The sequence below is a fragment of the Nothoprocta perdicaria genome, unplaced genomic scaffold (assembly GCF_003342845.1).
Source record: "Nothoprocta perdicaria isolate Ctin4 unplaced genomic scaffold, notPer1 scaffold_63, whole genome shotgun sequence".
In the NCBI taxonomy this organism is placed as follows: domain Eukaryota; kingdom Metazoa; phylum Chordata; class Aves; order Tinamiformes; family Tinamidae; genus Nothoprocta; species Nothoprocta perdicaria.
The window spans coordinates 3,458,073-3,473,877 of NW_020455899.1; the positions used below are offsets into that span (position 1 = coordinate 3,458,073).

Sequence of the window (15,805 nt, forward strand, 5' to 3'; positions counted from 1 at the left end):
CTGGACTGACACTGTCCTCTTCCACAGCCTCTGCTCTGGGGATAAATACATGTGTGCACTGTCTTCCAGGATAGGGAACACATTTAAAAAGAAGTGCAAACACTCCCTCCCCCCATCTACCCAAATAAAGGTTATTATTCACTGGCACTTCCCTCACAGTGAGATAAGAGAGAAGCAGCCAGAAGACAAATCCACTGGTAGCCATGTTCAGCCTGGAAGTGACTGCACACTGTGGGGTTGAAGTAACACAAGAACTTATGTATAATAAAACACTAATCAAACCATGCTATGTGTAACAGCAGTTCTTCTAAGTTTTAGAAAATGTATTTGATTGAGAATTCTAGAAACAAAGTTAATTGTTCTGGCATTTCTGTGATGGCAGGCATTTATTTCATTTATCTGAAAACTGTAAGGTAGTGGTGTCTAGAGTCTCTGCCAACTTTAGGGCAGGTGGGTCCAAATACACGAATATATTTAAGTGCCTACTTTCTATGTTGACATCTACATATCTTCCAATTGTCTATTTTTATAATAATTGTCCTAAAAACCCAGCTGCAATCAAATGGAACTGCACATTCTAACTCAGATCCGAGCTACTCACTATACATTCAGAAAATCAATGAGAATCAGGAACAAGTTTGGTTAATCCCAGTATCACACACGAGGTCAGAAGCGAGTTGGATTTCAGTAATGAGTAGTTAATTTTAACCATGTTGCCCGCGCAACTATTCTTTCCCTTGCTGTAGTTCTCCTATTTTCTTCCCTGCTGACTTTGTAGCTTTTGTAACTTACTTTGAGGCTGTGCATTCAAGTCATGCTGTATTGTCTTTTAGAATGCTAGTAACGCAACACTAAGCAGACAGGCCTTTCCTTCCCCTTGTCCTCGGCTTCGGTATCTGGTTTCGAGGCAGCCGGGAGCACCGGCACTGAGGAAATCCTCCCTGCTCACAGGCTGGAACAAGCACAATACATACTTATCATCCCCCGAGGTTCTCTGCAGTAACAAATCCTATAACAATTTTATTTATTTGTTATAATTTTATTTACTGAGGGTTCATACCTGCCCAATGTCATTTTTTCTAAAAAAAAGGAAAAGACATATAGCTTTAAAAAAGCAAAAAAAAAGCTACCTTTGCTAAATTTAAGTGCCTAAACCAAAGTCAGATATAAGCTAATTGCTTTATAGAAATAGTGATTTTTTTAGGAAAACTGGCAGATTTCCTACTATCATTTCAGAAATGAATCATTTAAATTTTAATAAAAAAAAAAAAAACTTCCAAAGCAGACACAGGTGCTGAGACTGCAGTTACTGTCTAAAGCTTAGCTGAATTATCATGTAGCCTGCCTACGAGGTAGGGACCAATCATAATATTTTTGTTTCCAGATGTCACAGATTGGCTTTATTAAATTTGGGAATGCAATTGTCAAATCTTAGAATCACAGAATGCCCAAGGTTCGTGACCCTGCTCACGCAGGATCACCTAGAGCACGTGGCACAGGGCTGCATCCAAGTGGGTTTTAAAGATCTCCAAAGAAGGAGACTCCACAACCTCTCTGGGCAGCCTGTTCCAGTGCTTTGTCACCCTCACAGTGAAGAAATGCTTCCTTAAGTTCCTGTGGAACTTCCGATGCTTCAGTTTGAAGCCATTTCCTCTAGTCCTATGGAACTTCCGATGCTTCAGTTTGAAGCCATTTCCTCTAGTCCTATCCCTGCCCACCACTGAAAAGAGGCCGCCCCCTCCTCCTCACTGCCTCCCTTGAGGTATTTATACACGCTGATCAGGTCCCCCCTCAGCCTCCTCTTCTCCAGGCTGAACAGACCCAGCTCTCTCAGCCTTTGCTCACAGGGCAGATGTTCCAGGCCCCTGATCACCCTCGTAGCCCTGCGCTGGACTCTCTCCAGCAGCTCCACATCCCTCTTGTACTGGGGAGCCCAGAACTTGACACAGTCTCCAGATGTGGCCTCACCAGGGCTGAGTAGAGGGGGATGATCACTTCCCTCGACCTGCTGGAGACGCTCTTCTTAATGCACCCCAGGATCCCGTTGGCCTCTTGGCCACCAGGGCACACTGCTGCCTCATGGTCAACTTGTCGTCCACCATGACACCCAGGTCCCTCTCTGCGGGACTGCTCTCCAGCAGGTCCACCCCTAATCTGTACTGGTGTCCAGGGTTATTCCTCCCCAAGGGCAGGACCCTGCACTTGCCCCTGTTGAACCTCATGAGGTTTCTCGCCGCCCAGTCCTCCAGTCTGTCCAGGTCCCTCTGGATGGCAGCACAGCCCTCAGGGCTATCAGCTACTCCTCCCAGTATAAAAAATAACAAGCTCCTCATTGAAACACATGGCTACCATGTAGTATGTGCCTTGCACATGATATATAAAGGCTTATAATCTATATAAGAAGAAAAATGATTATAATGACACATCATAATAAGAGAACATCATAGTCGGTGCACTGTGTTTTGGGATTTCAGCCAAAGTGTCATACTTTATACATTCTAAGTTAACAAAAAAAAACTTACATGAGTGAAAAATCTTTGAGTGAAAAACTTAGTTGAATCACTGACTAGAACACAACTATTAGTGACTATCCTAGGAAACGAAAATAGTTAGATAAGATAGGAGTTCCAAAAGCTAATGATTCTTTCTGGATTTTGTGAGACAGAATTAAACAAAAATGTTTCAGAAAGGGCATAGCTTCACTCAAACCAGACAAACCAATTAGAGCAGAAACTGAATGAAGAAGTGCCAGGCTGACTGCAAGAGTGACTTTCATATCACCACATCTTTTATTGGAATACTTTTTTGGGGGTCAAGAGATGACGTGTCTCTGCATTTAGAATGAGGACATCAAGAAGGGTCACCTTCTTAGTCTGCTCTGTTCCTTTGGTGTCAAAAGTTATCTTTGTGACTCACGCTTTTAATGTACATCACAAGAGCAACCACGCCAAAAAATACAGACTTTGGAGATGGGTTTAATGTTCCTTGTGAACTCTGCACTTTCTGAAATATATTTGCAGGCGCACTGAACCCAGACCTTATCTAGAACTCTGCAGACAGTATTTTATGTGCTAGTCCTATTTCCCTTGAATGGCACATAGAGAAATGCGACGTGGAGTACTATTTCATTATTATTTAATTCATTTAAATCCTAATGAGCTGAAAGCAATTACAGGATGGAAATTAAAATGCATATTTTTAGTACCTTCTGATAAAGGGAATGGGCTTTTCACTTAATCCCTCATTCCAGAGCTGCCCACTGCCTTGGCCTTAAGATGCTGAAGAAAATCCCCTCCTTCCCACATTCCCCTCCTGGGTTTTCTAAGGCTGATTTAGGCTGTGGAAGGAAGCGGAAAGGATGTTAAGTGTAAATGTAGAGGTGGAGCAGAGCTTTCTCACCAGGAACTCCGCTGTCCTGCAGTCAGCAGCCCTGCATGTCTATCAGAACAGGGAAGCAAGCTCTGGTACAGATGGTTAATCCCCCTTTCCCTCTGTTTTTTGTGAGGGATGACGTTGGCAGAAGAGACAGGCTTTACTGATCAAAAAAGAAGAGAAAAATAAAGAGGGATCTCACAGGGTATAGATAACAAAATAACAACCACCGTGTTACGTGTTCTAGCCAAGTCCTGCTGAAAAATGGAGCACTTCACTGCACTTTTGTCTCGGTTACAGATAAAAGAGCTCAACCTCAACACGGGGTGGGCCTTTCAAACGACAGACATTTCAAACCACATCCTACCGACTGGGTCTGTCTGACCTCTCCAGCGTAATCCTGAATCTTTAGAAAAAGACAGCTCAGTAAAATATTACCCTGCTATTCTTTCTGACTTCTGGGCCAGAAAAAGAAGGCATCTATGTCGTAGTTCTGCTCGCATACTTGTAGCAAACAGAATGCTAAATCCATTCTGATTTTTCTGAAAGTAACTTTTCGGCTTTTTACCCTACATAAGCCTGAACTGCTGCTAAAATAAATAGCTGAGATGTCTTGTCACCCTCAGCTGTTTCTTCCAGGCCTCGGGTCCTGTCTTATTCTGTGCTGAGGTAAATGATGACGCAGATCAGCCATTTTAGGGCTGATTGGCAAAAAAAAAAAAAAAAAAAAAAAAAACCAGCATGTAATAAAGGTCAGTGTAACCCAGGTCAATTAATCTGTTACTGAAGATACAGCAGAAGCTGCATCTAAACTGTAGGGTGAAGTTTCTCTTTTGTAAAATAAATGTTGTTGGAATAAAAATCAACTCCTCGATATTTAAAAATCAACTCCTCAATATTGCAGGATTCCTTCTGTGATTCGTCACAAAGCTCCTCGCTCCTCTTCCTGTACTCTCTGGAAGAGTCCTGGAAGAACGTGCAGGTGAATGACAGGGAAAGAGACAAGCCAGGACAGTGTGATGTAGCCATGTGAACTAGTGGCGTGGTCCAAAATTATTATTGCTTTTGCCTGAAAAAATTAAAAGGGAAAGTCAGAAATGAAAAGTGCGAGCAAGAGCAGGATGCTCCTGATGAGACTACGAGGCCTGATGTTATCAAACTGGTGGGGGTGTTGTGAACTCTGATAGCACCAGAGGTTCCTTAGAGGGAGGACTGAAATGGAAAAGCAGCAATAGGACTCTGGCCAAACAGGAGAACGTTCACCCCCTGGTATGCCCTTGGTAATCTAAAGGGCTTCTTTTTTTTTGGCATGAGATATAAAAGCATGGGATCTCAATACAAGTCTATTGACCTTTTAGGACTGCATTTCTCTGGTAAGGCACTGCAAAGCAGAAAAGGGAGCACAAACCACCACGCACCTACATTTCGGACACTATCATGAAGCACAGGAAGCTCTTTGTTCACAGATGATGATCAAGGAACACTGCTTTAAAATACGCATCTGCTCCTCTGAGCAGCAGAAAAAGGTCATGGCCATCCAAAATCTGCAATTTGGAGATCCCTGGCATGATCTCAAAAGTGATAGCTACTGACAGCGAGCAAATGGCTATAACAGAGGAGGAGTTTTGGAAGGAGCATCCTGCTCACTGTATGCTGTCTGTAACAAGAGGCTTCAAAACAACCTTGCGTTCAGTGACACGCAGCTATATAGCTTCATATATCCCTTACATAAGAGATTTTATCTTATATATCTTATATAAGGCTATATATCCTTATGCAGCGAACAGTTAGTCGCACCACGGATATTTAGCCTGGCACCTGCGGCCTCTGGGCCCCTCCACGACAGCACTGAGGAGCCCGCTGAAACGTCAACGTCCCCGCGCGGGAAGCCGAGCCCCGCCCCCTGCCCAACCGCCGCCCGCTGACCGTTAGGGGCGGGGCTTCCCCAGGAAAGGGCGGGGGCACGCCGCGGCGGAGGAGGCGTGGCCACACCGCGAGGGCGGGGTCACGCCGGCGGTGGGCGTGGTCGGCGCTCGCGGGGCCGGGCGGGTGGCTGCGAGCCCGAGGGGGCGTGTCCCGGGAGGGCGGTGGGCGTGGCCGTGAGGTCATAAATGACGCAGGCGTCCCGGAAGCGGCCCGCGGCGGAGGGCACGGTACGGTGGGCGAGCAGGGCCGTGCGGCCGGTAACCGTCGGCCGAGTGGCGGGGCCGGCCCCGCGCTCCCCGCTTCGCCGCCGCCCTCGCCCGCCCTCCCGCCCGCCGCCATGTCGCTGCTGCAGTCCGCCCTCGACTTCCTGGCCGGGCCCGGCTCGCTGGGCGCCGCCAGCCGCGACCAGAACGACTTCGTGGGGCAGACGGTGGAGATGGGCGACATGAAGCTGCGCGTCAAGCGCGTCATCGCCGAGGGTGAGCGCTAGGCCGCGAGCGGGCCCCCTGTGCCCTGACGTTCTTGCCCAGAGTCGCGTTTTCAGCCCTTTGGAAGGAAATTGGCATTCTTGAGGCGCGGTGCTTTCGCTGAGCTCGTGCATTGCGTGGTTTAAGCCCCAGTAAACCCTTATTCAGCACTGTTTCGTTTTCCTGTAAGCTAGTAAGGTGTAACCTTAACTTTTGCTTGAGATAGTTAACGGTGCTCGAAAACTGGGAGATTCAGGCTGAAAAAAAAAACAGTTTTTACATAGTGTGATTTAGGGAGTACTAACTCAAAAGCGTTGCCTGCCTTGTGCTTCTATGTACTGTGATTTTGGTTTTTTCAAATCCAGTGAGAATTGTGAGTGTGGTTGGTGTCAGCCCCAAAGGAGCTGTGGCATTCCCGTCAGGAGGAATCACGGGAATATCGCAGGAGGAATTTCAGAGGGTAATAAAGGGCATGACAGGAAGCCAGGTTAATGCAACTACCTGCTCTGTTTTGAAACATGTCCCTTATACTTTGCTTTGGCGGCAGCTTCCCAAGACCTGGCACAAATCTGCCAAAAGATGGGAATAAAGATGCCAATCCTGTCACCTAGAGCAGACCAGGAGGTGACCTCAGTCAAGAGTTTCCAAGAACTTATTTGTAGCCACGTTTTTCTTGTTTGTCTCGGCATCGAATTGTCCTAAATGTGAAACGTGCCTTGCTGTTTGCCTATCTTAGATTCAGATTTTCTAGCCAATATTTATCTGAGCTGAAACAGCCCTTAAACGTATGTGCAAGTGCAGGTGTAGCACTGTGCTGACATCTGAAAACTACGGGCACAACTTCCAGAAGAGCCTTGCAAGAGGGCTGCTGCATGGGTTCAGCTCAAATATTCCTCCTTTTTAGGGGAAACCTTTTTTAACTGGTCCAGGAAATACTTAGCTGCCTGGAAGCCCCATTTTCTATCTCTTTGCAGTGTATATACTCATCTGCTGGGTAAAATGATTGTGTGTCTTTGACATGTGGCTGTTGGGCATTTGCCTTAATGCAGAACTCGTCTGTCCTTTAAATGAGATTTTTTTATGCAGTCTTCCGTGCTAGGATTTCTAGCACTACTGTCTGAATTTGCTTTTCAAACCCTTGGTGACCTTTGTGTGATATGCCGAGTGTGGGAACCTGGCCTGTTTTGTGAGATCTCGTGGTCTGCTGTGTTTGAACCTTGTGTGAACAGAGATGGGGGATTAGCTTGTGAGTTACCAGAATGTAGCAAAACGTGGGGTTTTTCCCTCTGAATCTCATTCCAAGTCTGCTGCATGCTGTCCTACCTGGAAATCTGGTGTGCTAGAGCAGGAAGCTAAAAGTAATTGTGTGTGGGGGTGGGTAGTGGGGTATCCCCCTTAGGATCATATTGATGATCACCTCTGTGCATGAGGAGGTTGAGAGTGTCCCAGCATGGGCCACGTGCCCCTAAAATACTGTGTGTTCTCCACTGCCATTTCTCTATCTCCCTGTGGGTAAGAAATGGCAGAGGAAGCAGCTCTGGGCCTTTCCGTCTAATCCCTGCCTGTCCTTCATCCTGATGCTGGTTTCAGCAGGAGGAATGGCAGCTTTCAGAAGTTAATTTCCTGTTTCCTGCTCCTGGAAGTTGGCAGCATTTACCTGGACAGACAACCAGATGCGCTTGTTTTCCAGTTGCTGGAGGCTACAGGGTTTGGGGGGTTGTCTGTGTTGTGCGCAACATCCTTCCCTGTGGTCCTTTTAGGAGTTTATCTGTTAAGAGTGAAATTTGGAGGTGGATGATCGCATTTGTGGAGTGTCGTTGTCCCCACCAGGCTACATAATAAATAATCTAATCAGGTAATAAATCTAGGTTTGTAACTGCCTTGGTATCTAGCTTGCTGAGCTTATTCCTACAAATAAACCTTTGCCTGTAAATGACTTTAGTTGGTTTCTAGAGTACTGCTGTTAAATTTCATATATTGAATAGCAAATAGGTAATTATCAATAATGAGGCTAGAGTTTGTATTTGGTTGTGTTACTCAGTTTACTAAACTTCACAATAGAGATACTTGAATCATGAAGATGGTTCTGTGTCATAATTACAATATAAAATTACAATTCTCATCTTTGTCAACAGCTAATTCAAATGTAGGCGATTAATACTGGTGTAAGCTATGGTGCCTCATCATTCCTGATGAGTCAGGAATCACTGTTTTAAGAAGTGCAGGCTAAGATTTAGACTTTGTGTGAAATGGGACAGCAGTATCTTGACCAAAAAGTATGACTTAAACTTTGAGAAATTCACCCAGTTTCCAGTCAGTGGAGGAAGCCATGGCACTGAATTAGTAATGCTTGTCTTTAAAAGTATGTTGAGAGGTATAATGTGTGGTTTTGGTTGTGTGCCTGCTCATGCACATTGGCTGTAATGTGTTGAAAACCAGTCTACTGCTTTAGCCAGCTGTGGTCAGATGAGGATGGAGATTTTGCTGTTTGTGTTAACAGTCCAGATAGTCCAGACAAGTGCCTGACTGCTCAAAACATCTCAGACAAATCTTGTGAAAGGCACTTTCTTCCTCCTGATAAGTCTACGTGATATCCAACAGAAGCAGCTTAGAGTCCTGATCTTTAAGGTTGTATTAGATAGAGAATTTGTGGTAAAATGTCTTCACAGAACATTTTGTGAAGCAAGAGGCAAAATCTGTTGAAGATTTTTTTTTTTCAAGAGAGAATATAAAACTGCAGAAATAGAAACTTCAAGCAGAACAAGGCAATTTTAGGATTTTGGTCACTGACTAACCAGGCAAGCCTGAAAAATTTATATTCTAGAGTTCTACTGTGCTGCAATGGTAGTAAGATTAATTAAGATTAATTTCAAATTTATAAAAAAAAAAAAAAAATATACCAAGCACCAGTCTTCATGTCGTTCTTGTAAGTTTATGGGAAGTCATGAAGTTTGAAGAATTTCACTTGTGCACCTGCAGTTGTTTCTATTAAATTCCTTTGCAGCTGGCTTTCTGCTAGACAACCTGTGCAGAATTGAATGCTATTGATTAGTTTTCACAGCAAGTTGCAAAAGTGGGATAAGGAGGACTAAACTCATTAGGCTGTTTTACATTTTCTCTGCTGCAAATCTGGCTTGTAATTTTAATACTTTATAGTATGTTTTGTTTGTTGTTCTACATACCCAACTGAACAATAGGGAACAAACCAGATTTATGGTTCTGTGAAAAGCAGGGAACAAAGTTCTGTAGCACATGCTCAGCTTGATGGTTCTTCATGTCTGCTGCTTCTCATGCTTCCTCTGAGCAACAAACAAGAGTGTAAGAATGAGACCGTGGAAGAAGAGAAACATTTTCAAATTTGACGTTATTTAGATTGTTTAGAGTCTAAAAATTTCACCATGAAGAAAGCATGCTTTGGCAGTGATAGAGGGCATTACTGACTACTAACCTCTCATACCATCAGTTTTTAAATCTGAAAGCATTGGGACCAGGTAGGTGACTTATCAAAGGCTACATTCTGCTAAAGTGAGAACTGTCATTGACACGTCAGAAAAAAATCAGCTTTAGCCTGCAAGACTGTGTCATCAGTTTACTAAGAATTATAATTACAAATCCAGATTCTCAGTTGCAACTCTTAGATTGACAGGGCAGTGGCAATGTAAATAAATGCTGGGGTTTTTTTGCGGATAAAATTCACAGCTCTGAGCAGTAGAGGCACAATGAACACTTAATCCTGTTTTGGGAAATGTTGTTAGTTTCATCTGCTGGCAGATGGTAGGAATTACTGCGAAGCTCCTATCAAGGGAAAGGAGCAGGGTACAAAATGCAGTGAAATTAAGGGTGATCTGACAATTCTTTTGCAAACCATGTGAGGCAAACCTCTCAGAAGCAGGAAGAAGATTAAAATTCTGTAAAGAGTCAAGGTGCCTAGAGCCAGTAGCTTTTCTGTTGACCTTCCTTATGTCGTTCCCATAGAGAGGCATGAAGAAACTCAGTGATACACTTGTTGGATGCACCAAGTAGTAGTCCAGGCTAGAAATAGACTTTATTTTGAGCAATGATCAAAACACATTTTTTTTTTTTTAAGGAAACAAGTCAGACAGTTCTTGAGTATCCAGTCATATCAAGTGTTAAAGGCTGGGAGTTACTCACGTGGTCCCTTTCTCATGACTAGCAGGTGTGTCATGAGCAGCGCATTGCAGTAGCTCTTTCCTCCTATGGTTGATGTCCCTCTGGATCAGAAGCTCCACTAGTGGACAAGCAGGAAGAGCTTCCTTTCTGAAACAGCTTGCCTGAGCACATAAGGGAAGATGGATAAAATACAGAATAAATGGAACTTCTGAGCACTGTTTTCCATCTGGAGTGACCTGTTGTGCAGTGAACTTGCTTGGTGTTGTGGAATGCTGTGGTTTCTATGTCAAAAATAGCAGCTTGAGGCAGCTTTTGAGTTTGAGCTGTGTTTTGGGAATGGACTGTGGAGTGCTTCAACCCTGAAAAGGGGAGTCTCAGGGTAAGACCTGACAGGAGTGTAGAAGCTGATTAACCAGGATTTGGAAGTCAGTTTTATGCTGATATTAAAAAGACTTGGAGGACTGCCTTAAATATGGATACAAATAACCAGAGAAAACACCTGAAACAGAATTATATTGTAATTATACCCTGTAAAGTGGTACTGATGTTAGATGCTCTATTCTCAACTTTCATTCCATCATAATTATTGCTTGAGTCTACAGTCGCGTGGAGAAGAGGAGGCTGAGGGGGGACCTGATCAGCGTGTATAAATACCTCAAGGGAGGCAGTGAGGAGGAGGGGGCGGCCTCTTTTCAGTGGTGGCCAGCGACAGGACTAGAGGAAATGGCTTCAAACTGAAGCATCGGAAGTTCCACAGGAACTTAAGGAAACACTTCTTCCCTGTGAGGGTGCCCGAGCCCTGGCACAGGCTGCCCAGGGAGGCTGTGGAGTCTCCTTCTCTGGAGATCTTCCCAACCCACCTGGATGCTGCCCTGTGCCCCGTGCTCTGGGTGTCCCTGCTGGAGCAGGGGTTGGACTAGATGAGCTCTAGGGGTCCCTTCCAACCTTAAGCATTCTATGAATAGGGATGTTTGTTTTTGCTGGTATGTTGATAAAGGGGTGTGATCCCTGGCTGACATTACGGGCTCTGAAATCCTCTGTAGACGTAGTTAAACAGGTGAAACTGCATTTTTCCCCACATATGCATTTTTGCAAATTACATTGGCCAGAGAGCCTGGAATAAACTCCAAAAGGTTCTGAAAAGTTCAACATTTAGTATTCTTTTACTGTATTTAGTATTGTGGTGCTTCAAAAATTAAGTGCAGTAGCTAGAGTAAAAGTGCATCCTTGAAGCTACTTGTGTACCCTCAGGCTCACTGTTCTAAAAAAGTTTCCTTTCAGACTGTGCTTTAAATGGCACTGTAGAAACTGTGATTTTGCTACATAACTAATACTAGGAGCTCTAGCAAACCGTGACCACTGAAGTGACAGGGCCTGGCTCTGAGAAAGTTTCTTCTTTAGTTTTGCATTTTTTAGCCCATGCTGTGAAAACAGCATTTGAACTAAGTGCCTTCTGGTGAGACTGCAAGCTCAGTCACAACAGCTTAAAACCTTAGGTTGGAAATTTTATATGCGGATTTCCCCACATTTCCACAGAGATTGCTTGTGATTCACTTAAAGTAATACATGCCTTCAACTACACAGAGCTTGGTTGAGCTTCTATTTATAAAAATAATTCATTATTTTCAAATAATTTGTATTGCTCAAGGTAACCACTTTTACTGCTTATCTGAAGTGAATACTTGGGATTTTTTATGTTTATTGACACTAATGACAATTAAACATTTGGAAGTAGCTATACAGCTGGATTTAAAGTTTGTGCAGTTTCCTAGATTTCACTACTGGTACAGTAATTAAAGAGAACTGAAGTGCATTTAATGGTTGGCAGCATGGTTCATTTAAATACTAAAAATAATTAAATTTGCATTATATTAAACCTTATTTTTAAAAAATGTAGTGCAGGCTCTTATTTTTCAGTACTGAAAACCAATTCTCTGTCATTTGGGAGCAATTCTGCATGAGCAGCATTTGCTGTTCATGCCAACTTATGCTGTTCCAACTTTCTTGAGTCATATATATATAAGATTGATATATATATATAAAAGATATATATAACATGAGATCTCCCTCTCAAAGTAAACATGCATGTGTTAGGTGTACGTACACTTATCTTTCTGTTCAGATTTTAGACAGCTGGGAACTTTACTGTGTCTTAGTAAACCTCTCTTGAGAATTTAAGGAAAATGTGTGAATCAATAGTCTGTATTGGGATTGAGTTGTATTGCTCACTGCCTATAGGTGATTGATAAACCGATCATTCTGTGGAAGTTTTATTGTTTAACTTTTCCCTTCAAAAGGACTTGCTTAGTAGTGTATGCAAACACACATAAATCATCTGGCTCCTTGTAACACATCTGACTTTGTGTTATTTGCTGTTCATCCGGTGTGACCTGGAGAAAATCCAGCTGATCTGACTTTTTGCTTTGAAACGTCACAAGGCAGTCATGTTAGAAAAATACTAACGTGTTTTTAATTCTAGAAAAATTGTTGCCAATCACAGCAGTTAAATGTAAAGAGCTTCTAAACCTTTCCTGTCTCATCCACGTGTTTCAGAAAAAAATTCAAGATGGTCAAGGCATAGCGCATCTGAGTGTGAGTAAACAGGATCTCCATTGAGACACTTCTGTCAGTGTGCTTAAGCGGAAGGTAGGAGTTCTAGGGTTATTTACCAAGAGAAATTTGAGGCTTTCAGGGTGACTGTGAATATGGCTGAAGTTCTGAGAGGAACACATGGAAAAAAGTTGTCTTGCAAGAAGTTGAAGTATGCTATTTTTGAGGGTTTAATTGATGGCATCTCTTATTTTTAGTCTTGAAAAAGACAAATTGATCCCTTGGTACATCGGTCACAGCGGAGTTCAATTTAATGGTATTTTTGTATTTTGGTCTGTATGGTAAACATTCCTTGCTGGGACTTGTGGGGAAGATTTATCAGATTAGCTGGAGAAGTTAGCAATGATTTTGGGGCCCAGGGCTGCCTTCAGAAACGTCATCAGTTTGATTGTACTTCAGTAGCCACTTGGAGATGGTGGGATGGGATTGAAGGGATGAGTTTGTTCTGATGTGTAGGTGCTTTCATGCCTAGTTTTGAGGAGGCCACTGGAGTAAAGCACATGTGTAGGGTCTGTGGATTTTGTTACTCGCAGGGATATTGGCATGGTGTCTGCTGGAAATGCAGTTTAGGTTATTCCCATGTTAACCGTCCGAGCTCTGGTCAGTGCACACAGCTCAGCTGAGCTTGCAAAGTGGCCGCTGTCACTGTTCTGTGCTCAAGGGCCTTCCAGAAAACTAACTGCGGCGACTGTGTTCTGGAAACTGATGTGACCTGCAGCCCCTACCTTTGCATCCTGAAATACCTTTTCACACGGAGGGACATGAAAGGAGTTTATATTTGATGTATCTCCCTCAATTGTTGTTACTTTCGATAAAAAGTCTAAATGCAAAAGGTATTCCCAGCCAAGAAGTGGATTAATTGAGATCATTACCTTTGAGTGTATTCTGATATTTGCAGTACTGAATCTTGGTTTTACAAGGATTTGTATTAAATTGCTTCACAGAAAACTGCATATATAGATTAACCTACAGAAAGGTAGGCACTTTGATTCTAGTGTTAAAGCGAATTCCATTCAAGAGTGGTTTAATTCTTTGGATGCTCATTGTTGCTGGAAAACCCCAGAAAGTTGTCATGCTTACTGTACTGGGGAAAAGTTCTTAAAACTCTTGTGCTAGGTTTGTTAGAGTAAAATCAGACTTCATTTACCTGAGTGGGAAAATGTAAACTGACTTAATCATTTGTCTTCTTGTAGGTGGTTTTGCCTTTGTTTATGAAGCTCAAGATCTTGGAAGTGGCAAAGATTATGCTTTAAAGGTAAAATGAATTTATTGCAATGTCTATCTTGTCATTTAGCCATTTAGCATGGCAATTTTTTCTAATCTATGCTATTAAACATGTTACCCAGGGATGTCCAGAATGATACAGTGATATTTTCAAGACAAATTACCCATATTTAGAATGCACATTCTTTTTTATGCCTTGTATTTAATGCTTGGATGCCCAAGATGGGCCCTGCTTTATTAAATAATAGTGCTCATTGGCTAGAAATTCATGACCTGTTCCAAGTATTTTTATTTTTCTCTGGATTCTTATGTTGAGAAGGTCTAGAATTAGAATTACGTTAGCTGCTGAAAAACTGAACTAGTATGGAGAGAGAACAAAAAGGTAAAGTTATATCATATATTGCTGCAAAATTTCATTACTGTTCACTTCATTGCAAAGTAGGGACGTTCTGTGGCTGCATGGAAAAAACTCATCTTGGAAAGGAGGTGGAAAGACAGCATAAGAGATGAGAGAGGTGGGATGGTAATATACCACTTCAAATATTGCCTTGGTCTGTTTTTTCTTTCCAGGAGCTTCATAGTGTAGTTGCTATCATGTGTTTTGTTAATATAGCATATGCTGTGGGTTTGTTTTCACCTGTTTAAAATAATAAAGATTTGAAACCTTAATTTCCTTCCCCTAGTTCCTAATCTAGTGATCTTGTAGCAAATGCTTGGCTTGATCCTGTTCACATGCAGACTCCAAAGGATATTAGAATTTTCATATAACTGAAGACTGTCAGTTGCTTTATAAATGATAAAAGACTACAGCTGTGTGCTTGGTGATAAATGTGAATGGTACAGATAAAAGGAGAACTGTTTGCTTTTGTGGCAGTGTCTGTGAAATAAATACTTTTTGCTCAGTCTCCTATTGCAGATCTGTGGAGTTTTGGCTGTACCTTATCCTCAGTGTTCTGAAAAAGTCCATTGTTTTTATTTTGTTTTAATATTTAAGTGTTCTCAAATATTCTGTTTTCTGACAGCGATTGTTGTCCAATGAAGAGGAAAAGAACAAAGCCATCATTCAGGAAGTTTATTTTATGGTATCCTTTTCTGGAACATATTCAGATGTTTAAAACGTCTGTCAAATGTTTCTGTGAACACAGATGACTTGTATAGATTCATAGGGTGATCTTTATTCCTGTTCTGTCACAGGCACCAACATTCCAGCAAACTTGTTTCTTCAGAAATTGCAAGAATTTAATCTATACAGATAATTTTAGTAACTAGTGTAGACTTTCATGTGCTTTGTGTGGGAAGGAGTGAAATTTATTTGGATTTTCTTGCAGAGGCTTGTGACCTTCAGGAGAACTTATGACTACTACTTGATCATTTAGTCTTAGACTTCCCCCACATGTGCTGAATTTATTTCTGACTAGTTGGCATTTTGTTTTTGCTATCTGTGTTTCTTAATTTTTGGCTTTGAATAATGCAGGCTTGAAAAGTAATACTTGGTATCCAGAAAGTAATTTTAGAAAAAAATACAATGCAGAAGAAAAGCAGATTTTTCCCACAGCACTTTTGCTGTCTCTTTCATACCCTTTAGCAATGACAGGGTATAATGTCAGCTCTATTCTTTCAGTCTTGCTGCTCGCTCCCTCACATTTCTTTACAGACCCTCCATTTGTTTCATGAGTCTTTTTTTTTTTCTTCCACCCTGATGATGATTCAGCTATGTTTTTGAGTTACCAGTTAGCTGTTCTCATCTTCAGAATTCTACTTACTTGGATTCTTTTTGTATGGTTAATGAAATATTTGGAAAAAAATCTAAATCAGACAAAGTTTACTAAAATACGCTCAATGAACTGAGTACCAAAAAATATACAATTTCTGACTACATGTCACTGGGGATGAGTTTTCCATGAATAACAATGTTCTTCAAGCTTTTTTTCACAGCTCAGGCATGTGAAAACATGAGCACAAAGTGATACTTACAGTATAAAGCAGTACTTTGAATTGCTTTGCTTGAACTAATTTTCTTCCTCTCCTCTCCTCTCCTCTCCTCTCCTCTCCTCTCCTCTCCTCTCCTCTCCTCT

The 15,805-nt window shown here is 42.2% G+C and overlaps 1 protein-coding gene across 1 annotated transcript in view; it reads left to right on the forward strand.

The window, feature by feature from the left end:
- Positions 1 to 5,635: 5,635 nt before the first annotated feature.
- GAK (cyclin G associated kinase) overlaps positions 5,636 to 15,805 on the forward strand; it is a 62,041-nt gene continuing 51,871 nt past the window's right edge. The window contains exons 1-3 of the mRNA XM_026049952.1: positions 5,636 to 5,777; positions 13,700 to 13,761; positions 14,753 to 14,812. Coding sequence (XP_025905737.1) covers positions 5,636 to 5,777; positions 13,700 to 13,761; positions 14,753 to 14,812 — 264 coding nt within the window. The remainder of the gene's footprint in view (positions 5,778 to 13,699; positions 13,762 to 14,752; positions 14,813 to 15,805) is intronic.